The following is a 23,996-nucleotide window of genomic DNA, read 5'->3' as shown; positions in this document are numbered from 1 at the left end:
GGGTTTAGGTGTTACTGCACAGCAGGCCCAAGTTCCTCTGAAGCCTCATCAGAGATGCCAGGGGTATCTGGGGGGGGCTCAGTTGAGTGTCTGAATCTTGGTTTTGGTTCAAGTCATGATTCCAGGGTTGTGGGATCAAGCCCTGTGTTGAGCTCTGTGCTGAGGGTGGAGCCAGCTTAAGATTCTTTCTCCCTCTGCCCTCCTAACCTGCTCACACGCTCAGGTTAAAAAAAAAAAAAAAAAAAAAACTAAATTGAAGTGGTTTCTGGGGGCTCAACCAGACCATAGAGAAATATTATGTGCCACTTGATCTATTTCTTGTATTACTAGAAGCTTCTGGGGAAAAAGAGTGGTGCACAGCTGTCAAGTTCCATGGCTGTCAAATGTCACATGATGGGTGGGGGAGTACCTGGCTGGCTTGGTTGGTAGAGCATGCCGCTCCTGATCTCAGGATTGTAAGTCCAAGCCCCACGTTGGGTGCAGAGGTTACTTAAAAATAAAAGTTTCTGAGACAAAGTCCCACAAGGAGCAGCAGCAGTTCTCTTTGGACGGTCCCTTGGAGCCTTGGTCTAGTGGCCACTCTCTAGTGGGAGAGTGGTATGGGCTGCCTGGTCTCGGTCTGTCAGGAACCGGAGTCTTTTACTGGCTGGCATACTGTTTGGGAAAGCTGGACAGAGCAGGTTCATGGTCACAGTTCTTCCTGTCCAGTCCCTTTAGCAGGATGTTCAGAAGCAGTGACCCTACAGTACGTCACTGGTTTGAAAAAGGCAGATGGGAACCTTTCTGTATGAAACCGAGATTTTTACTGACATGCAGATGTGCTTTAGAGTTAATGTTTCTACAAAAAGGCTCTATAAACAATAGAAAACTTCTAGCATGAAGTCACAGGATGTTAAAAATATTACAGCACAATAAATACAACTATGCCCTCCACAGCCCCCACCACAGAGAGGAGTAGGCAGCCATCAAGTTTGGAGGGAAACATGCTTTGAGATGGCCTTCATAGTCAACAGGAAGCAGCCCAAAGCACCACCCGGGAAGAGGGCGGAGCAGATCCGTGCCATAGAAACAGCTACATAGGACTTCCAAGTCCTGTCTTCCCAGGTTCGCCTCTTTTCCGACCCTGCCCAGGGACCACCAGCTCACAGCTGGAGCTTGAGCCCAGGACCAGAACTCTGTCAGTGGACTGGATTGAGGACAGGCCTCTTTGTACAGAACACAGACACACTCTATATGGTTTCTGGAGAGATTAAGCCTGTATATGGCCAGTGGTAACCGCGAGGCTAGGGTCTTGCATTCACCTCCCCTCTGCTTACAGAGCCATCTAGTGTCCTTTAGAACAGAGTGGAGCCTAACAATACAGTTTGTGACAGGAAGGCATATTTTTCTTCTGGAAATGGTCCATGAGAGAAGTGACCAGGGACCCAAAAGACCAGATTTTTGAAGGCACCTGGACTCAACTAGTCCTAGGAGAGAAGACCAGTGGCTTTGCCAGCTGCTTGTCACAGACATAGCCTAGCTGGTGTGCATTATCCTCAGATGCCAAGGGCATCACATGACACTAGATAGGGTACTGTGGCTCTTGTGCCTGAGTGGACCCTGGGGCTGGGGAAACCACACTGAGGGATTGTGCATGGAATATGTATGAGCTCTAAGGGGATGCCAGAAAGTACGCCAGACAGTGGCCCAGCCCTGGTCCCTGATGGTACTACACTTGACACTGCATTCAGAGCCTAGCAGTAGTCTGTACCATGGATCCCATCAGGTGACCAGATTCTTGCTCAAAACAGAAAGGAAACTGGCCAGATTCAGTTCAGCACTCGGCACCTGACCCGGACGTGCCCCTGGGGGTGGGGAAGGTTCTCTGCAGCCCAGCAGCGAGGGGGCTCAGTGGGACTTGCAGTGGCCCGGGAGAAGCTCTGGCGTAAGCAGGCGGGACCGAGCCCTTGTGCAAGCCCAGCTAGTCGTGGGGTTGGGTGTAGTACCCCTAGTTACCACTCTACACAGATGTATGGCTACATGGGGGTGGGAGGGCGTGGGGAGTAGGGCCAGTCTGCTCTAGTTTTTCTTTCTTAGAAAAGGTGAAACTCCAAACAGAATGGGAGATCTAGACAGAATGGTGTGAGCATGAACTCCCTTTCTTGATACCTTAGGTATCATTACTTGTGCCTTGCACAGAGCCCACTCTCTCCAGCTCCAGCCCTGGATTTCTTTCCAGGCTGACAATGGTGGAAAGTGAAGTGGCAGTGGAGAGGGGCCTAGAGATTAGCTACGAAGGGTAAGAAGAGATGACAATAAAGGCCGAGGAAGAATGCCCAAAAGTTTGATTCAGGGTTCAAAGATGGTGGCCAGGCCACCCTCCTCGTTGTCCAGCACCTCCGTCTCCAGCATTGGCTTTGTCTTTTTGAAAAGTGAGGGAAGATTCTTAATGTGAACTTCTTTTCGGAACTGTTCTCCTAAGGGTTTCTGTGGAAGACAAACGAGAAGAGTTGATGCTGGGCCCTGAAGTAGTGGGTGGTTTTCAAGCTGACTGGGAGCACCGGGGAAGGTGCACGACTTACCCCGATGCAGCCAGCAATGAGGCGTTTGAATTGGTCCTTCCGGCGCTTGTCAGCCACTTTCTGCAGAGAGGGGTTCAACAGCTTGCAGTCAAACTGGTCCAGAGAGTCCTTCTGTATGTCAGGGATCTGCTCCATCACAGCTCTTATCTCCAGGTACCTGGGACGCTGTGGAGTGGGGATATAAAACCACTCAATGGTGGAGGTCGGGCCTTGCCACCTTTCCTATGGCCCTCCACACCCACCTCTTAGGGCAGCACTGGCAACCTGGCAGCTGTCTCCTTTTATGAAGGCCCAGCTGCCTGGGAGCCAGCCCCTAGGGATGAAGCTGCAGCCAACTCTGCCTCTGTGCTTTCCGCACTCACCAGTGCCTCGTATATCTGGAAGGCCAGGTGGACCAGGGAAGCCATGCAGCCGTCGTGCTGCCCGTGCGTCTGTAAGCCCTTCAGCACGCTGGTGAAAAGCCATGTAACAGCATCTGCAAGCAGTGTCCCCGACAGCACCTGGGGACACAGCTGTGCTCAGGGCCAAAGGATTACCCTCTGAAAGCCCCAGCAACCCGATTCTTGCAACTGATTCAGTCAATCCTCATGACCCCAGTCTTTCATAAGGAGTGAGGACAAGGGGTGAGTAACCGTACTTGTTTGAGCAGAGGCCAGCAGAGCTGTGTGGTGGTCCTCTGGCAGGACAGAGTATCCTTCCAAGCAAGGGAATTGAAGGCTGTAATTAATAGCGCCGTACAAACATCCTAGTGGAAAAGGATGCAGGATTACAATGAGAAAATACACATAATCGTCTGAGTATTCTTATGCATAAGGAGCTGGAATTTTAATACGTAAGCAGAAACATGATAAAAATAGTAACTGAGAACAAGCTTATTTCCTCTCTGTATCAGGCAGTTAAAAAGAAAAAAACCCACTGATATAGAAGTGAAAACCAATGTGCAAGGTGCAAGGAGACCAAGCTCAGGCCTGGGGGAGGCTGAACACCACAATGTGCCCTGTGTTTTTCTGAAAGCCGCTGCCCACGCTAGCATGGGAAACACCTTGGCCTTTTCTATGGATTCCTGGGGGCTTTAGGAACCAGGAACTTAATAAAGCAGCATTTTCCCCCAAAATCCTTTGGTAGCATCATAGATTAAGAAAAGTAGAAACTGATGCCATATGAGGAAAAGGAGAAAAACATCACCTGTCACCTCCACCCACCTCATGCTTCATTAGACATTTGCCCAGGTCTGTAAGCTCCGCCATGGCTGAGGGGGCTACCTCTGTGGCCATCATTTCTTCATCTGTAAGCAGAGGGAAGAATATTAAGCTGCATCCTTTCAGAACAGAGAAGAGGATCCTGTTCTGATAGAAGCCCACCAAGTAAAGGAAAGCTGAGTAACCTGGGCTGACTGGTAGGTAAGTCAGTCCTGGACAGCCCCCCAACTGCAGGAAAGGTTGCAGAAGCCCCAGCTCATGGCAGATCTAGAGATGCATCTGGATGCAGTCAGTTAAAATATCTGACTTCAGCTCAGGTCATGACCTCATAGTTCATGAGTTCGAGCCCCATGTCAGGCTCTGTGCCGACAGCTCGGAGCCTGGAGCCTGCTTCAGATTCTGTGTTTCCCTCTCTCTGCCCCTCCCCTGCTTACACTCGGTCTCTCTCTTTAAAAAAAAAAAAAAAGGTGGGAAACTCTGGACAGTTACTTAAAAATGAGGACTCCGCTGTAGCAGGTACTTAGTTACTGGGGATATAAGAGGAATAGGACAAAGTCCCTTCCCTGGTAGGAATTTACATCCTAGTGAGACAGGTGACGAGAACAAATGAAATAAAACAAGGTCAGGCAGTGATTAAGTGCTATGAAGAAAAATAAACGAAGAATAAGAGTGGCTGGTTTTTTAAAAAAATGTTTTATTTATTTTTTGAGAGAGAGAGAGAGACAGAACGACTGGAGGAGGGGCAGAGAGAAAGAGGGACAGAGGATCTGAAGCAGGTTCTGCGTGGACAGGCTTACAGCAGTGAGCCCAATGTGGGGCTCGAACTCACAAATGTCAAGATCATGACTTGAGCTGAAGTTGGATGCTCAACCAACTGAGCCACCCAGGCGCCCCACTAGTTTTTATATGTTGGTCTGGAACACCTCTCAGAGGTGACAACTGAGCAGAGATCTGAATGAAGCAAGGGAACGGGCCATGTATACAGTTGGGAGAAAAGTTATTCCAGCAGAGGAAATATCAAGTGCAAAGGCTCTGATGTGGGAGTATGCTGGAGGAACACAGCAAGAGGACCGGCAGAGAGAAAAGCTAGATGTACATCTCACCTACCCCAAACTGCTAGTTCTACAGGAAATGACCTGGCTACAGAAGAGACAATATTTAGGAGTCTGAAGGCAAACCTCTGCGGGCCAAACAGGCTCACTTACCGTCTCCATCTGTAGGGGGAGCAGTACCATGGTCAGCACTTTTCTTAGCAACACAGCATACCGCTAAAGCAAGAAAGTAGGGTTACTGGGCTTAAAAACCACCACCTCAGGCCAATGAATCCCAAACGGTCTTCAGGCAAGTGAAGATGGGGGAAAGTGGGACACTGTCCAGGCACAAAATCACCTTCACCACGAGAAATAGAAGTATTTGACCAGACTGCTCTGGTCTCTTAAGTTCACCTAACTAGAGAAAAATTACAGGGTTCTCTGAGAGAAGTGACCATGAGAGGATGCCGGATACATCCTTGGTCTACTCTGGACCCCAAACAAATGAAATGACCAAAAGAGAAAATGTGTCATCTTCATGTTTAAGAATTAAAAATTATCTGTATTTTGACAAAACTAGAAGTTACTCCTACCATTAACCCAATTCCTCTTGCTTTGCAATTCATAGAATGTCCTTAAGTTGATTTAAGGTCTACCTGGTTTTAATCTAGTTAATTAGTTCTTAATCAATTGTCAGTATTGCTGTAAACATGCTGTAAGGGAGTTGAGTGACCCATTCTTTTTTAGAAGAAGTCTTCTCTACTACCCCTAATTCCCACATGCCACTTACTGATTAGGTCCATGACTTCTCGGGTTAACATCCTCACCAGTTGTTCCTCTAACATCTCTTGAGACTCTGGGTTTTCATCTGCGGTCTCATCTTCTCCACTGCAGAAAAGCAGGGGGCCAAGTTTCATGGGAGTGCAAAAGGGAAGGTCAAGGAAAACAGTGACTCTAACCAGACCCTCTGTGCTCATTTCCTTCTCCTGGCTCCCTCTGCTCTACATTTCACACAAAAGTTGGGAATGGACAGCAATGATCCACTGAGAAAGATATTATTATTTGATTATATCCAGTTGGAAAGAGGTCCTGGATGAAAACCCAAAATGGATAAGGATGTCTCAGCATCCTCCTAAGGCAGCTGAAGATACCCCCTATGAAGGCTTGACCTGAATATGCCTAATGGTCACAGACAAGCCATCTACCAGCTAGGCTGAGGATGACCACAACCCATTGCTTTCTAGGCTTGAAGGGCAGAACTTCCCCTTGCCCTTCTCTCTTCTCCCATCCCAAACCTGGCTACCAGGACTTCCACCATTAGAAGACATGTTCCTTACCAAAGCAGGCTCCTCTGGTTGATGACTTGCCATTTTTGGGAAAGCCTCTGGGAAAACAAAAGGGAAATAAATGCTAGTAGCGGTGAGGAGATTGGAACACCAACTATCTAAGGTCCACTTCATGATTAGAATTAGCCAAGGATGATTCTAGATCTCAATGACAGAGCCTTGGGAACCCCCCCCCCCAGGTGATGAGGACAGTGTATAAAAACACTTCTTTGCTTGAAAAGGATCAACAATACAGTAGAATTCCCAGTTCTCTCTGGACACATCTGTTCCCCAGCCAGCTGGTTCTCTTAATTCCACAGTCAGGGAAACAGACCCACGGGAAGCACTCCCGTGACCACCTCTGTTCAGTTAACAGGAGGTTAGGGGCAGAACTAGAGTCTACAGGTCCTCAAGGGCAACCGAAGCAGTTTAGTTCTCAGGGGTGCTCAATCCACTGCAGCCAGGAAAGTCTGGTGGGGTGGGACAGCTGTGTGGCCATCTGGACAGGGCCAGGAGATAACGTTTTCAGGAACTCCTGACTTGCAAGACTCATGAGAGGCTGACCTGCCCAAGAGTACTCTTTGCTACCCTTTCTGACTGATCTCTTACCATGTGGAGGTAGGTGAAAAGAGGTCCAAGGATTGGAGACACCAGGGCTTCATAGTGCTCTGGGGGACAGAAGAGCACCAGAGGCTTCACAAAGACCCATGCCGCGGCAGGTTAAGAAGTTTTAGAACATGAGCACAAAGCCCTCCCATTCTAAGGCATCCCCTCACCTGCCAGGCAGCAGGTTACGACCTCAGGCAGAGTCAACCCTCAAAGGACCTGCAAGGTGCCGTGCACATTCTGTCTTAACAGACAAAACTCTTCAAGCTCTTTCCCAGAAATTCCAGGCTGCCCATTATGGGCACTTACTTGCCTGGAAGGAAAAAAGAGGAGGGACACCTTCGTAATAAATTCTCCTTTACCGTTCTCCTTGTAACTTCTGGGAAGAAAGATAATCTCAACAACAAAGAGTCCAAATGACAACCGACTATAAGGAGGCGCCTGGCAGGATACAGAAAAGAGATAATAAAAGCTTTTATCTTTCACATTTCCAAGAAGTGAGACCGTTAAGATTTACCCCTAAAGAGAACACTTTCAAGACCCCCTGGACTGCCTTCATGTTTTTCTTGCCATTTATGTGAACCTCCTTGTCCATTTAATGTGGTTATCATCCGCTGACATAAAGGATTCCATGTATTCCACACTGCTCAGCTCTGCCTCCCATGGTGTCTGACAGCCATTCCTATCTTCAATCTTCTGGCCCTCTGGGCTATCTAGGGTCTTTGGAAAGGATATGAAGCATGGGTCTGAGCCGGTAGTCGGGAATATTGTTCAAGTTGACGAAGGCGGAGCTGAGGAGCTGAGTAGCAAGGTGCTCCACGGTGTAGAAGTCCTGCTGCATGGAAGGACCCGCCTTCCCTAGGATATGGAAACTGTAAGGAAAAATCACAGCATTTACATCCCATATTTATTATTATCAGCCCTGAATGCCCCAGGAATTTCTAGTCTACACTTCTCAGCTAGAAAATAAACTGCATTTACTCCTTAAGAGATCTTAAGCTCAGTCAGTAACACACTCCTCACGCACTTTAAGGAAACTTGACAGTAGATGTTTATTTTGAGAGAGGGCACGAGAGTGTGCATGAGCGGGGGGGGGGGGGGGGGGGTGACCCAAGCAGGCTCTGTGCTGTCAATGTAGAGCCTGATGTAGGGCTCGATCCCATGAACCATGAGAATATGACCTGAGTGGAAACCAAGAGTTGAATGCTCAACTGACTGAGCCACCCAGGTGCCCCGATGTAGCATCTTTTTAAAGACAGATTTTGGCACCCAGGTTCAACAGTAGCAATCATTACTTCATAAGCAATATGGATTTTCAATAAAGAGTCTCATTTTGTTAGCTTGGCTGACTGGAGCGCTGGGTGAGTTAAGGACAACGCCTGAAGTGTGGGGTGCTACAGGAGGGCCAGTTACCTCCTTGTCCTACAACCAGGACCCAAATACAAAGTCTGGCTAGCTGCCTCCAGAGCCCAATTAGAAGTAGCTATGAGTGAGCATCTGGGTGACACAGCTAAGTGTCCAAGTCTTGATTTCAGCTCAGGTCACAATCTCACCATTCATGAGAATGATTCCTGAGTCGGGCTCTGTGCTTATAGGGTGGAGCCTCCTTGGGATTCTCGGTCTCCCTCTTTCTGTCCCTCCCCTGTTCATGCTCTCACAAAAAAAAACAACAACCAAAAACGTAGTTATGAGTGGGCGCCTGGGTGGCTCAGTTGGTTAAGCATCCACTTCAGCTCAGGTCATGATCTCGCAGTCTGTGGGTTTCAAGCCCCACATCAGGTTCTGTGTTAACAGCTCAGACCCTGGAATCTGCTCTGGATTCTGTGTCTCCCTTCCTCTCTCTGTGCCCCTCCCCTGCTCAGTCTCTCAATAAATTAACATTAAAAAATGCATTCCCACCCACTGTTGCTTATACTGTGGTCTCATTATTTTATGCACTGGAAACATACAAGTTAGGCATAAAATCTCACTCAAGTCATGGTTAGGACCGAGGCACAGATGACGATTATAAAAAAGCATCTGCACGAGAAAGCCACCCAGTTCATTTCGGTGTGACACTACAATTATTGGTCTCCTGTCAAATTCTTGCTTCATCTTACCTGTATGCTAGAATTCTACATCCAAAGTCCTATCCATGACATTCCTTTACTACGTATGTCTACGAAAAAAATATGCAGAGATAGCATCAGTTCCTTACCAGTTTTCATAGAGGGTGCAGAAGAAACGCTGCATTCTTTCCAAGACCGTTTTGTAGACCGGAGAGTCATTCAGTTCCAAGAGGGGCTGAGGTAATCCTATAGAGAAAGACCAGTCAGGAACATGCTAATCTGCTACCAAGGGTCTTACCTGCCGACACCCTACAGCAGACAGATACGGTTTGGGAGTGGGGGGAGCAGTGCCTTAAATGCAAAGCAGCTGGCCAAGTCTTCTACCAGCTGGAGGTGCTAAGAGCTTCCTTCAATGACCTTGTTTTGATGGGGAGAGGTGGAAGCTCTTTAAGTACCCAGGACTTCAGACTAGACCTGGGCACTCCCAACTGTTGCTGGGAGTTTCTCCAGATGGGACTTATACCCAGACACAAAATGACAGCTCAAAATGATCCCTCCATAAAGCACTGGGAATGCCCCCTTCCCTTTTTTAGTTGTGGAACCTGTTTTAAGCAACATTTTAAGCAAAAGCCCAAAAGGTATAGCAGATCAAAATGAAACCCACTAATCACAGTATAAATGAGGTCTATGAGATCTGAAGGATCTATACATCTCATCAGAGACAGTTTTATATTCCAAGTCTTCCTCATGGCTGGAAGCTGCTAGAGGGAACTGTTTGTCCATTCTAGTATGTTTTGGGTCACCATCTATTTCTATAACAGGAATTCCTGGCTTAGTTTGAATGACTGAAAAGAGGGGAGGGAAGTGGGTGGTGAAGTGACAGCTACTTTTTATTTTTTTTTTTTTTTTTTTTTTTTTTTTTTTTTTTGTTTTTTGACTGGTTGTGGGGTTAACAGCTACTTTTTAAATTAACTGCAAGATATTTCTTGGAAGTTCTATTTTCTCCCCCCTGTAATGTGGACCTTTAGTGCAGTGGTGCCACAGGAAAAGGGTCCGGGACCACGTAGGCCAAGACAGACACGAGTTCCACAAAGGCAAACTAACACCCTTCCTTTCGTGACTGTCACGGCTAGGGAATGCTCACTGCTTACTCACAGCCAGGCCCAGGCGAGGTTATGGCTAGGAATGAAGAGATACTGTAGAGGCTGTGTTGGTGACCCAGCATGAAGCTTCAGAGATGGGCACAAGGTGTAGGCAACTCTAGATATCTCTAGCTCTAACTTCTAACCACTGCCTTGCTCTCTGTTCCAGCCACATGAATCACCCTTCTCCATTATTCCCTAGACATGCCAAGCCCTTTCCTACATGCCTCAGGATCTTGTATCTGCCATTCTGCTTGCCCACAACGCTCAACATCTTCTCTTGCCCCCTGGCCTGATGAGCTCCTTCTGACTCCTCCTTCCAGTCTCCACTAGAAGGTAGTCTTCTGACTCCTCTCCAACACTGGGTGAGGGCTCCCAATAAACACACGGACACTTTCCTTCACAGCACGTATTACACAATTGCATAGTTATTGGCTAATGAGAAGAATGAGCTAAAGTAACATTCAAATCAAGGTACAAATGGGAAACATGGTTTAGAACCTATTCTTTTGAAATTTTTGATAATATATATAGTATTTTGCCAATTAAAGCAATTTGAACTTAACTGTTTTAACACCTTCCCCCCCCACATATGAAAGGAGGAAAGTATGCTAATATCCTTCATGTCAGAAAACCATGGTTTATTTATAATCTAAAGAATCTGACACACACTGCTACACAGGGTTAACACAGAGGAGCAGCTGCCTCTGAAGACCTCTGCATGCTAAGATAATGACGTAGATGCCCTTGTTCCTAGAGATCCTGCAGGAACTCCATACAAAAACAGACGGCCAAGGAGCGCTAGGGGAGGAGGTGGAGGCAAGGACACATGCCACACTGAGGCTGCCTGAGGAGTCCATTCGAGATCAGGTAAACTTCAAGAAAAGGAAAAAAAGATGAGACTTCTTACCTAAAATAGCAGATTTTTCTGCTTCAAGCATATCCAGAGCCTTTGTGAAAGGCTCTGCCATCTTGGCTAGCATTTCTGGTGCATATAAAGTATTGTGAGTTCTGCAAGAAACAAGGATACTATGTGAGCTTTTCCTAGTCTGCCACGAAAGGAAAGAATGGGTTTCACCTTATAATTCAGGTGAAATATTTCCACATAGACAGGATCTCCCTGCCAACACTATTCCCTGCACAGAAAAGAAAATAAGGTATAAACATTTAAATGTTTCCCTGGACACAGGAATAGAGTATTTGGTTGTATAGTATTCAACACCTAGAAGCAATCAAGATGAGAAGCAAATCTTCAGACAGCTGGATGGTATCGTAGTCTAAAGCCAGAAAGGGAAATTCTTTTAATCCTGAGACAACTGCGTAAACACTCCCAGTCTGCAGACTGCCAGTGAGACAGGATGAAATGTCAGAGGCACTGTGTTTTCACAGGCAGGAACACAGAGAAGCTAATAAAATGTCCCCACTTTTCAGATGTTTGGATTTCATTCGGCATGGACCCTAGAATGCTCTGACAGTTGTTTGTATCTCCTGGAAGAACAGGCAGACTTCCCAACAGACTCAAAATGACTTACCTGAGCAGTCACTGGCTGTGCAGGACTAAGGACCAACGACCGTAGACCTGAGCTACCTCCCGTCCACAGTTGTCAGCCCCTCTTGCCCACAAGCAATGGCACCACTGAACCATCTATTATAGCCAGAGGGCATACCTACCTATTTTTCTGCTGAAAGTTAATTAGAAAACATTTCAAACATAGAGAAAATTACATAAGAGACAGATGAAATATTTAAGATGCACACTGACCAGATCATTTTAGACCAGGCTAATTTACATTAAAAAAATATTTAACACTGTTTTAAGTAATCTCTACACCCAACACAGGGCTCAAACTCATGACTCTGAGATCAAGAGTCGCATGCTCAGGTGCCCCTCAACATTGTACATCTAACCATGTACACTCAGTACAATCATGAGAAAGCCACTTAATTCTAGTGTATCTCCCCATCTCCCCACCGAGGGCTAAGAAGTTCATCTGCATTTCCAGCAATGAGCTTTTCTGCAGAGGTCTCCTTATGTACATGAGTGAGAGTTTCTCAATGGTACACATAAACATGTTGAATCTCTGGATGCCAGTGCTTTGCAACTTGTGGGTTGCAGATATCTTCTGATCTGTGGCCTGATTTGCTTACATTGGTATTTCCAGTAGGTTTTACGCCCCTTGTTTTTTCTATTTTGGCAAAATACATTTATCATAACATTTATCATTTTTTTTTTAAATATTTTTTATTTCTAGGAGAGAGAGAGAGAGAGAGAGAGAGAGAGAGCGCGTAAGCAGGGGAGGGTCAGAGAGAGAGGGAGACACAGACTCTGAAACAGGCTCCAGGCTCTGAGCCGGCAGTCAGCACAGAGCCCAACGCGGGGCTCGAAGCCACGAACCGCGAGATCATGACCTAAGCGGAAGTCAGATGCTTAACCGACTAAGCCACCCAGGCGCCCCAACATTTATCATTTTTAAAAAAGATTGTTTTTAAGTAATCTCTACACTCAATGTGGGGCTTGAACTTAGAGCCCTGAGATCAAGAGTTGAATGCTCTACCAACTGAGCCAGTCAGGTGCCCCAAAATTGATCAATTTTAAGAGTACAGCTCAGTAGTACTACACACATTCATACTGTTGTGCAACCATCACCATGCCTCACTCCCAGAACAATTTTTGGCTTATAAACCTGAAACTCTATTAAACCTATTAAACAATATCTCCCCATTCCTCCCTCCCCCAGATCCTGGCAACCATTCTACTGTCTGTAGGACTCTGACCATACTAAGCATCTTATAGAAGTGGAACCATATAGGATGTGTCCTTTTGTGAGAGGCTATTTCACTTAGTACAATGTCCCCAAGGTTCATTTATGTTGTAGCATATTGAAGAATTTCTTTCCCTTTAAAGGCTGAATGGTATTCTATTGGACCTAATATATCACATTCATCCACTGATGGACACCTGGGTTGCTTCGATGTTTTAAAAAAGATATTATTTTTAAGTAATCTCTACACCCAACGTGGGGCTCAAACTTACAACCCTGAGATCAAGAGTTGCATGCTCTACTGACTGAGCCAGCCAGGCACTCCTGCTTCCACGTTTTAATGTGAATAATGCTGCTATAAATTCGGGTGTATAAATACCTCTTTGAGACCCTGCCTTCAATTCTTTTGAGAACTCAGAACTGGAATTGCTTGATCGTATGTTTTTTTTTTTTTAAGGAACTTTTCAACTGTTCTGCAGCAGCCTTACCATTTTATACTCCCACAAGCGCTGCACTCCCACAATTCAGATTAGTTTGCTTGAGAGTGACCACAGGCTCCTTAGGCTGTTACCTTTCCTCTAATATTTTTTTCTTCCTCAGCCTCATTAATTTCCATTGTCCTATCTGCACTTAAAAAAAATTATTTATTTTTAGTAATTTCTACACCCAATGTGGGAATTGAACTCATGACCCTGAAATCAACAGCCACATGCCCCTGTGACTGACCCAGCCAGGCACCCCTGCTCTCTGGCATTGAATTCTGCCTTTGAATCTCTCTAGGTGAATTTTTAATTTCAGTTATGGTACTTTTCAGCTCTAGAATTTCTCTTTGCTTCCTTTCATTTTGTTCACATATTCTTTCTCCACATCTTCCTTTAGTTCTTTGAGCATCTTTAAGACAGCTGCTTTATTTATTTATTTTTAATTAAAAAAATTTTTTTAATGTTTATTTATTTTTGAGAGAGAGAGCATGAGCAGGGAAGAGGCAGAGAGAGAGGGAGACACAGAATCGGAGGCAGGCTCCAGGCTCGGAGCTGTCAGTAGAGCCTGACGTGAGGCTCGAACTCACAAACTACAAGATCATGACCTGAGCCGAAGTCGGACACTCAACCAACTGAGCCACCCAGGCACCCAAAGACAGCTGTTTTAAAGTCTTTGTCTAGTAGATCTCCCATTAGATCTTTTCAGAGACCGATTCTGTTATTTTCTCCTCTGAATGGATCATACTTTATTTCTTTGCCTGCCTTCTGATTTTTGGCTGAACACTGGACATGTGAGTCTAATGATGTGAAATTCTAAAAATCATATTCTCTTTCCCCATACTGATTGTTGTAGGCTGTCTCTGTGCCGAAGATCCATTGAGGTATAAACTTAATGTTTTCTCAGGTCTTTTCTGAGCCTTTCCCTGGGCATGGATGACCACTTTTTAATTATCCCCAGATATGCAGTTGTTTTGGAATGCCCTAATCCTTAAAGTGTGGCTCACAAAAGGGGAAGGCAAAAAAGAAAAAAAAGGGGGGGGGGCGGGACTGGCTCTTTAAACCTCCTCCATGTTACTTCAGCAGAAAGGGAAGAGGCTTGCAACAATGGAGAAGATACAACCACCACTGCCTATCTGTGTCTGCACCTCTGTGATCAGAAGTAGCAGTCAGTGATCAAAGCACAGATCTCCAGTATTTAGGGAGCTGGATCCACTATGCTCACCCTGGCTCTGCTAGCTGTGTACAAGCGGCTCCAGAAACACCAGCTGCCTGTCAAGGGGCTGGGGACTGGGTAGCTGCCACTGTGCTAGGAGTTGACCAAAGTCACCCACAATTTACTGTTCAAGTCCTCCCCTGGAAGCTGCAAGCTTTCAAGATTCCAACCAGAGTTCCAAAACCAGACAGATTCTGCCAGTACAACTCTTCTCTAGACTGGGTGACAGATTCCTGGTGCTTCCTACTCTGCCATCTTGCTGGGCTTTCTTTTTTTGTTGTTTATTTTGAGAGAGGGAAAGGGATAGGGAGGGGGGAGGGAGAGGAGGAGGAAGAGAGAGAGAGAGAGGGGGAGAGAGAGAGAGAGAGAGAGAACAAGTGGGGAGGGGCAGAAAGAGAGGGAGACAGAGAATTCTAAGCAGGCTCTGTGTTGCCAGTGCAGAGTCCGACACCAGGGCTTGAACTTATGAAACTGTGAAATCAGGACCTGAGCTGAAACCAAGAGTCAGATTCTTAACTGACTGAGCCGCCTAGGCACCCCTTCCTGGAGTTTAGTTTTAACACAAACATACTGACCTTTACCGTGGTTTGTTTTTCTTGTGTCTTGTTTAAGAAATCATTCACAGGGCAGGCAAATCTTTGATGGCCACATTAAATAGCCTTCAGGAGCATTCAGAAGGGAGCAGTTAACTCTCACGGAGAGAATGAAGGGTCAGGTAACATTGGAGTTGAAGCCTGATGGTTTAATAGGCATTTGAGGCAAAGAAGAGGAAAGATGAGGGGGGAACAGCATGAGCAAAGGTGAGCAAGAGGATGGCACACGTAGAAACAAGGTAGGGCTGATATGTATGTATTGCACACTAGTCTCAAAGCCCTCCTCCGGGACCAAGGCAGGGGTAGAGGAAACTGCACCCTAAGCTGTGGCCTTGTGGTCATTCTTTATCTGAGCTTTCTGAGCCTGGCTGTGGCCTCGAATCACTAAGGCATGGGCATGGACACACTAATAGCCAATTGTTGGACTGCTGCTAAATGCAATTGTGCCCCAAAGTTGTGCTCATTTCCTGGAGGAAGAGTAACACAGAAGACTACATTTTTTCTTTTTAAAGATTTTATTTTTAAGTCATCTCTAGACCCAACGTGGAACGTGAACTCACAACCTCAAGTTCAGGAATCACATGCTCCCCTGAGCTAGCCAGGTGACCCAAAATTAATCATTTTAAAGTATATACAATTCAGTGGTATTTGCAACATTCAAATGTGCAACCACCAACTCAACTTTTAATATGTGAAACTATAGAGAGTTTCACAGTAGGGAACTATAGGGGCCAAGGACAGGTCACATCCTCCCCTCATAACCATTAAGTAGGAACAGTTAAGGGGCACCTCGGTGGCTCAGTTGGTTAAGCATCCAACTCTTGATCTCAGCTCAGGTCATGATTCATGGTTTGTCAGATGGAGCTCTGCATCAGGCTCGTGCTATCAGCGTGGAACCTGCTTGGGATTCTCTCTGGCCCTCCCCTACACACTTGCACTGGTGTGAGTGGCCTCTCAAAAAAAAAAAAAAATGTAGGAATAGTTAAGTAGTAGCAATTAATCTCCATTTCTCCCTTCCTCCAACTTCTAGCAACCACCAACTTACTGTCTCTATAGATTTATCTATTCTAGATATTTCACACAAATGGGATTATACAATATGCGGACTTCTGTATCTGCCTTCTTTCACTTACATTATGTTTTCAAGGTTCATCTATATCACAGAATGTTAACAGTACTTCATTCCTTCTTATGGCTAAACAATATCCCATTATACATATGTACCAAGTTTTGTTCATCCATTCAAACAGACATTTGATTTGTTTCCACCAAAGGGCTACAGTGATACAGTGCTGAGAGAATATTCTTCAGCAACTAGTTTGTTACTTGCTGGCCATTCTTCTGGGTATATATGTATGAGTGGAAATGGTAAGTCATGGTAATTCTATATTAACTTTCCAAAAAATTACCAAAATATTTTCCATAGTAATCGAACTATTTTACATTCTCACAGGCAATGTACAAGGCTTTCTCCTCACATCCTTGTCAACACACAGAATTTTGTTTTTTAAAAAATTATTACTTTTTGGGGCATCTGGGTGGCTCAGTTAGTTAAGCCTCCAACTTTGGCTCAGGTCATGATCTCAGTTTGTGGGTTTGAGCCCTGCAACGGGCTTTGTGCTGACAGCTCAGAGCCTGGAGCCTATTTCACACTGTGTCCCCCATCTCTCTCTGCTCCTCCCCCACTCACATTCTCTCCCAAAAATAAACATGAAAAAAACATTTTTTAATTTAGAAAAAATTATTACTTTTATTACAACCATCCTACTAAATGTGAAGTGATATCTCATAGTTTTGATTTGCATTTTCCTATGTCTAATGATGATGAGCATATTTTCATGGGCTTGTTGGCCATTTTATATCTTTGGAGAAATGTCTGTTCAACTCTTTTGCCTATTTTTAAAAAGTTTTAATTTATTTTTATTTTTGAGAGACAGAGACAGAGCATGAGTCGGGGAGGGGCACAGAGAGGGAGAAACAAAATCCACACAGAATCTGAAGCAGGCTCTAGGCTCTGAGCTGTCAGCACCCATACTGATGTGGGGCTTGAACTTACAAACCATGAAATCATGACCTGAGCCGAAGTCGAACGCTTAACCAACTGAGCCACCCAGGTACCCACCCCTCTTTTGCCCACTTTTTGTGGGTCATCTTTCTACAGGTCTTATGGCAGCACCAAATTATTTTGAGAACTTTATAGTGAGTTGAGATTGAGATGTTTGAGTCACCTAACTTTGTTCTTCTTTTTCAAGATTGTTTTAGCTTTCTAAGGCCATATTCCAGAAAGCTAATTCCATGTTAATCTGAAGATCCCACTTCTCTACTTCTGGAAAAAAGGCCACTGGAATTTTAACAAGGATTGCACTGAATTTGTAGTTTGCTTTGGGCAGTTTTCTATCTTAACAAAATGAAATCTTCCAATTCATGATTATGGGATGCCTTTCCATTTATTTAGATCGTCTTTCATTTCAGGAATGTTTTGTACTGCTCAGTGTGTCTCCATCTGACCCACTAGGAACAACACTGTCCAACGGAAATACAACGTAAGCCACATAAGCCAATTAAAATCTTCTAGCCAGCCAAACTTAAAAAAGCGAAAACAGGTTACATTAGTTACATTTTAATCAGCCCAGTGTACCAAAAACACACACACAAAAAACCAAAAAACCCCACGTAATTTCAACATCAATATAAAAAATTATTAACAAGATACTTTACATTCCCTTTTTGTACTAAATTTTCAAAATATGGAGTGTATTCTATACTTAAAGCTTACCTCAGTTCAGATTAGTCATATTTCAAGTGCTCAACAGCCAGTCACATGTGGCTTGTATTATAAGACTATTTGACAGGGAGTTAAAACTCAATGTAAATTAGTACATCCCTTTAGAAAATTATTTGGTTCTGTCTATACACCTGAAAATATGCGTACTTATGAACCAAGAACTCTACTCCTACATTTAGGATTCCGTTCCAACCCAAGAGAAATTACATGTACACCAAGCACATTTGTTAGAATACGGACTGCACCACTATGGCACTGTCACAATAAAATGCTGGAAACTACCGAAAAGTCAATGCTAAATGACTAAGTGACAGCCTAATTACCCAACAAACTACCATACCAGCAACAAGAATGAACAAACCACAACTACATGCAATTACTTGGATGACTCGCACAAACATATTTCTGAGCAAAAGAAGCCAGACATGAAGGCATGCATGCTTCTGACTTTAACAAAGCTCAGAAAACCAGGCAAAATGTTGAAAAGTCTGAATAGTGGTTATCCTCGAGGGGTGGGTTGATGACTGAAAAGAGGTGTTTGCTCATGTTGTTGATCTGGATACTGATCACACAGATATGTCCACTTTGTGAAAATTCATCTACATGCACTAATTAATTCCTATCCTTTTATCTATTTGTTCAAAAAACAAGACAAAATTCCAGATGTACGTGACTCAAAGAATCAGAATCAAACTGCTCTGTAACTATGGTGAACGTTTTTCAAAATCTCTTTTGATTGACTTTGGGACTTTCCCAAAAACACTGAACTCTTAGAAAAGCATAGGGACGATAACCATACTACTGCGGTCATGCCCAAACAGAAACGAACCGTCATTCCAGATCTGGGTTCTTACCATATGGCCTCTAGCCACAAGCCTAGAAAAGCCTAGTTGATGAGTCTGTTGCTACCTGACCTTGTCACTTTCAGTTTTCTCCAAGCTACAGAAGAACCTTTTGGTTTTAAAAACATCAATGTGGAAAAAAACCTTTTCTTGACTAAATATTTTACTACACTCCCAGTATGTATGTCATACTTCTTTACTGAAACAAAATACTGCCTGTTTCCACAGACATATCCCCAGTGACCACTCCTTCTGATACGCCAGCTCTCCAATGTGGTCAACGTTCACTTAAGACCTTTGATTCTTAAGCTGATGATCTAGGGAGTATGCTCCTAGTGCAGCCTCCCAGAGACATAAGTAATATGGCTTGCCCAGTTGAGATGCTGCTCTTCTACCCTGAGTAAGAGGCCAAAAAGCACTGAACAGAGTTCTGACCTACATATAACTCAGAAATCCTATAAAATATAAAAAAGGAATCAAACTTTGCCTTGGCCAGTAAGATTGGAATTCTAGCCATAACCTACTTTTCACTTTAGAGTCCCTGAATCATCAAACATACCTCAGGTAACCAACAAGCCTAGGCTTGGCCTACTTCCACTTTACACTAGCTCCTTTGATTTATAACAGTGACACTGAACCTTCAGTGTATGCACAAACCACCTGTGGATCTCATTAAAAAGCAGATTTAGATTTAATACGACTGGGATAGGGCATTTCAAACAAGTTCTCAGGTGACTGCTGATGCTGCTGGCCTGAGGAGGAACATGTGTCATGCTTTCCTTTGGCATGTTCAGTCACTGCATGTTTGGTCCATTTAAGAGTCCTTATTCATAAATTCAGATGAGCTCATTTGAATACCACCCAGGAGCATCACTAGAGAAAGCAACTGTCCTGCTTCCAACAAACAATTTGTTTAGTGGCAAAGATTTGGACAAATAAAACCTAAAGTAAAAAGTTGGGACAAAGTATAAAGAAATCAGGGCGCGCCTGGGTGGGTCAGTCAGTTAAGCATCCGACTTCGGCACAGGTCATGATCTCATCGTTCCTGAGTTCAGGCCCCGTGTCTGGCTCTGTGCTGACAGCTCAGAGCCTGGAGCCTTTTTCAGAGGCTGTTTCCCTCTCTCTCTTTCCCTCACCTCCCCTAGTTGCATTGTCTCTCTCTCTCAAAAATAAACATTAAAAAAAATTATAACAAAAAAAGTATAAAGTAGAGAACATAGAGGAAAGGCTCAAAGTGAGAAAAGCCATTTTGGGATTAGTCTTCACGTGTTCACTTGTACAGCAAGACTTATGCAAGTGAGAGTAGTATTATTTTTAAAAAGAAACCCCATCTAGAAGGAAACAAGACCTAATCCCCCATTTACTACCACCATGATCTGAAGAAATATAAGCAGATTAATTACACTTTTGAGAGTCTTAAGATAAAAAACAACAGAAAAACTATTATTTCAACTCACCTTATAAGGGCAAGCAAATTGTCAAGAAGTTTCAGAATCTGTTCTGTGCAGGGGTTACGGAAGATTGGATTTCCACTGGGTGTATAACCCACCACGAAACCCCCAGCTTTGGCCTCTTCTAGGTCGGTGGGCCAGCAAGTTCGTTTCACAACACCCAGAATGCTATATACACAAAAGCTCATCTACAGAAAAACAAAATGGAAGATAAACATAAAGAGCAAGAAAAATCACAAGTGTTATTACACATATGCAATGTTAGGCAAATGTGATACAGAGGCAAGAGAGAAGGAAAGGACCCCCACTTATTTAAATAAATCCCTGTCCCTTCTTTTAAGATCAGTCTAAGAGGGATCCTTTCACTGCCATCTTCAGGACCAGTGGTAGCCTCTAGAAGTTTCCCTTAACTGGAGGCTGTCCTGACTCTCTTGTAGGATCCCAATTAGAAGTGGCCTGGACATGCTTCACAACCAAGTGTAGACCCCCAACATTTCGTCTTATTTCGGGTGACCTTGCACCCATCCTCCAGCCTGGGCCCTCACAGCTTTACTCTAATCTTTACTCACTCATGGCACTCTCAACCAACTACTTGCCAGGTGAAGTAAGACTTTTGCCATACTTGAACCAGGGACAATACTTATTTGAACAGCAAAGAACTGAACACTCTCAGATTTGCAAGTCAGACCATCATTTAGGACTCTACCTGCCAGATGGCAGTGGCAGGGAGAACTCACACTGCCCACCAAATTCTGACCTAATTCCTCATTACGTCTTCACTCTTCAGAGCTATTTAGAGACCCTTAAAGCCAAAGTAACGAGTTCTAAGAAAAGACCATCTGCTTTGCTTGGGAACTAACTCAAGAATTCAAGACTAAAGAAGAAAAGAAAGGAGAAACTTAGGGAAGTGGAGGCTCCTAGATTTCTCATGCACATTAAAAAAAACATAAATCTTTAAGAAACTCCGCAAATGACAACACCCTACTCCCACCTGGGGCCAATGCCGCTTCCCAGTCCCAGACGTTTACTCACTCGCGCACGGTTTAAGCCACAAGGATCCTCCAGGCCTGGGTCACAGCTCTTGTGATCAGCTCCCACATAGGCAATAAAAGCGTCAACATCTGACAGTACCCTGAAGTGCAGTGGCAAAGACAAGTTACACCTTGATTTTAAGCAAAGTCAACTTCTTCCACAAAAATTAGTAAGCTATGATTATTTAGCTCCAAAGAGCAGTTGTTATAAAGTGAAAGGAACCTCATATCGTTAGCTGTCATTCAAAGGTTTAAATTTCTCCTCCCACTTTTTTCTTAATTTCTTTAAAAACATTTTTAATTTAAAAAAAAATTTTTTTTTTTAATGTTTTATTTATTTCTAGGGGAGAGAGAGAGAGACAGCGTGAGCAGGGGAGGGTCAGAGAGAGAGGGAGTCAGAGACTCTGAAACAGGCTCCAGGCTCTGAGCTGGCAGTCAGCACAGAGCCCGACGCGGGGCTCAAACCCACGAACCACGAGATCATGACCTAAGCGAAAGTTGGACGCTTAACCGACTAAGCCACCCAGGCGGCCCTAAAAACATTTTTAAAAAAATGTTTATTTACTGAGAGAGAGAGACAGAGACAGAGACAGCAAGTGCGCAAGTGCGCATGCTCGAGTTGGGGAGGACAGAGAAAGACGGGGGGGGGGGGAGAGATAGAGAATCCCAAGCAGGCTCCATGAGGTCAGCACAGAGCCCGACGCAGGGCTTGATCTCACAAACCTTGGGAATCCTGAGCCCAAATCAAGTGTTGGACGCTTCCCTGACTGAACCACCCAGGCGCCCCACTTCTAAATGTCACTGGCAAAAAAGGATGCAAGCTTGAGAATGCTCCGTGGGCACACGTTAAGTGTCTACACGGCGCCTACTTTGTATGGTCTCTACTGGCTATTCTCCTTTCTCTACACGGGCTCATGCTGCAATGTAGACACCACAGCAGTTCTGACTCTGTGGCTGCCTGACCACACTACGACTTTCACTCATTTCTTCTCTCTCCCTACACCTCTGTACTAAGGTGGCATTTTCAGCAATGAGAACTAAAGACTGCTTGTGGAGAACTTCCTAGATCACCAATGGGGTCATCACACCTTGATATCCTTATACTCCCACCTTGGGACTAGCTCTTAAAATAGAATGGGTGCTCCAGTGCAGTGAGGGTCAGGGGCAAAGGGTCTCCTCTACCTGTGCATGTCTTCAGAAAGCCAGATGCTGGCCACTGGTGCCATCAGCTCCTCTAGGAACACCTTCTGACGCTCGTAGTTCTTGAACTGGTTGCTAATGAGAACCAAGGCTTCCATGAGGGCACACTTCTCCATTTGTGTCAAGAGTAACTCATTGGAGAGGAGTTGCTTCACATGGTTATAAAGCATGTCAAAATTGGGCTGCAGATTACAAAGAAAAATACCCAAAGGTGATGGAGGTCTGATTTTCAAGGAGAGGTGGGTCACTCAAGGAAGGTGGAAAGAGGATCAAGGCATTCCTAGGAAGGTCAGGCCTGTAAGACAGTCACTTAGTAATTTATTTACAGCGTTCTCCTTTTGCCTGAACAAGCAAGGCAATTTAGGCCGAAAGTGGTTCTTGTCTTGGGTATTTGGATAATTGTACCTTCCCATAGTACAACTGTGAAAACAATGTCTTTTTCTTCTATATCAACTTTTATAGTATATTTACAAAGATCAGTTTTTTGTACATGTTAGGGAGAAACATAACTGCCAATATCGAGAAGAAATTTCTAGTTAATTTGTAATAGTGCAAATTTTCCTCTAGCAACCATCCAGAAAAGGATGGGATTTGCATCTGGCTTCTCTCAAGATTAGGCACACCATTTGGCAGTAGTAAAGAACACACAGTACGGTAAAAAAGTGTACACTGACAGGGAACACTTGGTCATCTATATGGAAAAGAACCACTCATTTTGAGGAAATATATTTGCATTTTTAACTCCATTACTAAGCAGGAGAGGAAGAAGGCCATCAACTCAAGGATACTTACTCGAAGCAAAGCTACATACAGTTTCTAGTTTTCTCTTTATGTGAAGTATAAGTAGGGCTGGATTTACGGAGCAGTGTAACTAAACTCAACAGGTGTCAGTGGCCACTGGTCGGAGTCCAGGAGCTTACCAGTACAAGTTGGGGGTAGTCACGACACGTCTTAATGATGGAGGAACAAGCATGTCTCCTCACATTCCTCACTGCCCGGGTTCGGGGGGCCTGGAAAGACATTCAAAAAACTTGGAGCCACTTTAAATATAATTTACAGATGTTGCAGAGTCACGTATCTCCTTCAGAGGCAAATTCATGATTTTCACAATGTGGGAGTTTAATGGAGGAACATTTATAGTCACCATGAATCCACATGTTCACTGATTTTGCCTTAGAGTAATTCTACTATAAATATCATATCATAGAATCGTCCTGCCTTTATCAACCCCTTCTACTCATAAAAAAAATCTAGACTTATGGGTTAGGCATTCATACTTTTGCTCTCCAGAACTTAGGATCTGTTGGTTAAATTAATGGTCTTACCTTACTTTCTTCAACAGTTTCAAAAGTGACAGATGAAAATAGCTAAGAGTAAGAAAAAAAGGTCACTCATCAATACCAAATCCATAAAATATTTTAAAGTAATACTTAGAATAAAGTTTCCAACAAAATCCCAAAAGTGTAACCAAAGGGTTTTTCAATCAGTGTTATGAAATTTCAGACTTTCATTTTCTCAGGTGACTCTACAAGAGGCTTTAGTCTCACAACTTTACTATCAAACATTTCAGAGGTGAAGGTCCCAGAATCCCCGAATAATCCAAGCCAACACCCATCACTCAGCTATGGTGATGCCCTCTGATTCCACTGTGTAACTTCTCATTGACTCTTTAACCTAATACAGCATGACTACTGCCCTAGTCACTAGGATGGAATTATACTCTAA

The 23,996-nt window shown here is 44.3% G+C and overlaps 1 protein-coding gene across 2 annotated transcripts in view; it reads right to left on the bottom strand.

Moving 5' to 3' along the window:
• Positions 1 to 780: 780 nt before the first annotated feature.
• XPO5 (exportin 5) overlaps positions 781 to 23,996 on the bottom strand; it is a 49,905-nt gene continuing 26,689 nt past the window's right edge. For both annotated transcript variants that reach the window (XM_039231175.1, XM_039231176.1), the window contains 17 exons: positions 23,597 to 23,638; positions 23,192 to 23,281; positions 22,254 to 22,453; positions 21,073 to 21,172; positions 20,047 to 20,228; positions 10,823 to 10,923; positions 8,920 to 9,016; positions 7,458 to 7,594; positions 6,726 to 6,823; positions 6,129 to 6,175; positions 5,582 to 5,679; positions 4,966 to 5,028; positions 3,764 to 3,846; positions 3,199 to 3,306; positions 2,924 to 3,061; positions 2,562 to 2,726; positions 781 to 2,466 (listed from right to left, as the gene is read on the bottom strand). In XM_039231175.1, coding sequence (XP_039087106.1) covers positions 2,329 to 2,466; positions 2,562 to 2,726; positions 2,924 to 3,061; positions 3,199 to 3,306; positions 3,764 to 3,846; positions 4,966 to 5,028; positions 5,582 to 5,679; positions 6,129 to 6,175; positions 6,726 to 6,823; positions 7,458 to 7,594; positions 8,920 to 9,016; positions 10,823 to 10,923; positions 20,047 to 20,228; positions 21,073 to 21,172; positions 22,254 to 22,453; positions 23,192 to 23,281; positions 23,597 to 23,638 — 1,887 coding nt within the window. In that variant the 3' untranslated portion in view covers positions 781 to 2,328. The remainder of the gene's footprint in view (positions 2,467 to 2,561; positions 2,727 to 2,923; positions 3,062 to 3,198; positions 3,307 to 3,763; positions 3,847 to 4,965; positions 5,029 to 5,581; positions 5,680 to 6,128; positions 6,176 to 6,725; positions 6,824 to 7,457; positions 7,595 to 8,919; positions 9,017 to 10,822; positions 10,924 to 20,046; positions 20,229 to 21,072; positions 21,173 to 22,253; positions 22,454 to 23,191; positions 23,282 to 23,596; positions 23,639 to 23,996) is intronic.

The sequence above is a fragment of the Hyaena hyaena genome, unplaced genomic scaffold, assembly GCF_003009895.1.
Source record: "Hyaena hyaena isolate Hyena2069 unplaced genomic scaffold, ASM300989v1 scaffold_55, whole genome shotgun sequence".
In the NCBI taxonomy this organism is placed as follows: Eukaryota; Metazoa; Chordata; class Mammalia; order Carnivora; family Hyaenidae; genus Hyaena; species Hyaena hyaena.
The sequence above is the reverse complement of the archived record's forward strand: the minus strand, read 5'-3'. Positions and strand labels throughout refer to the sequence as shown.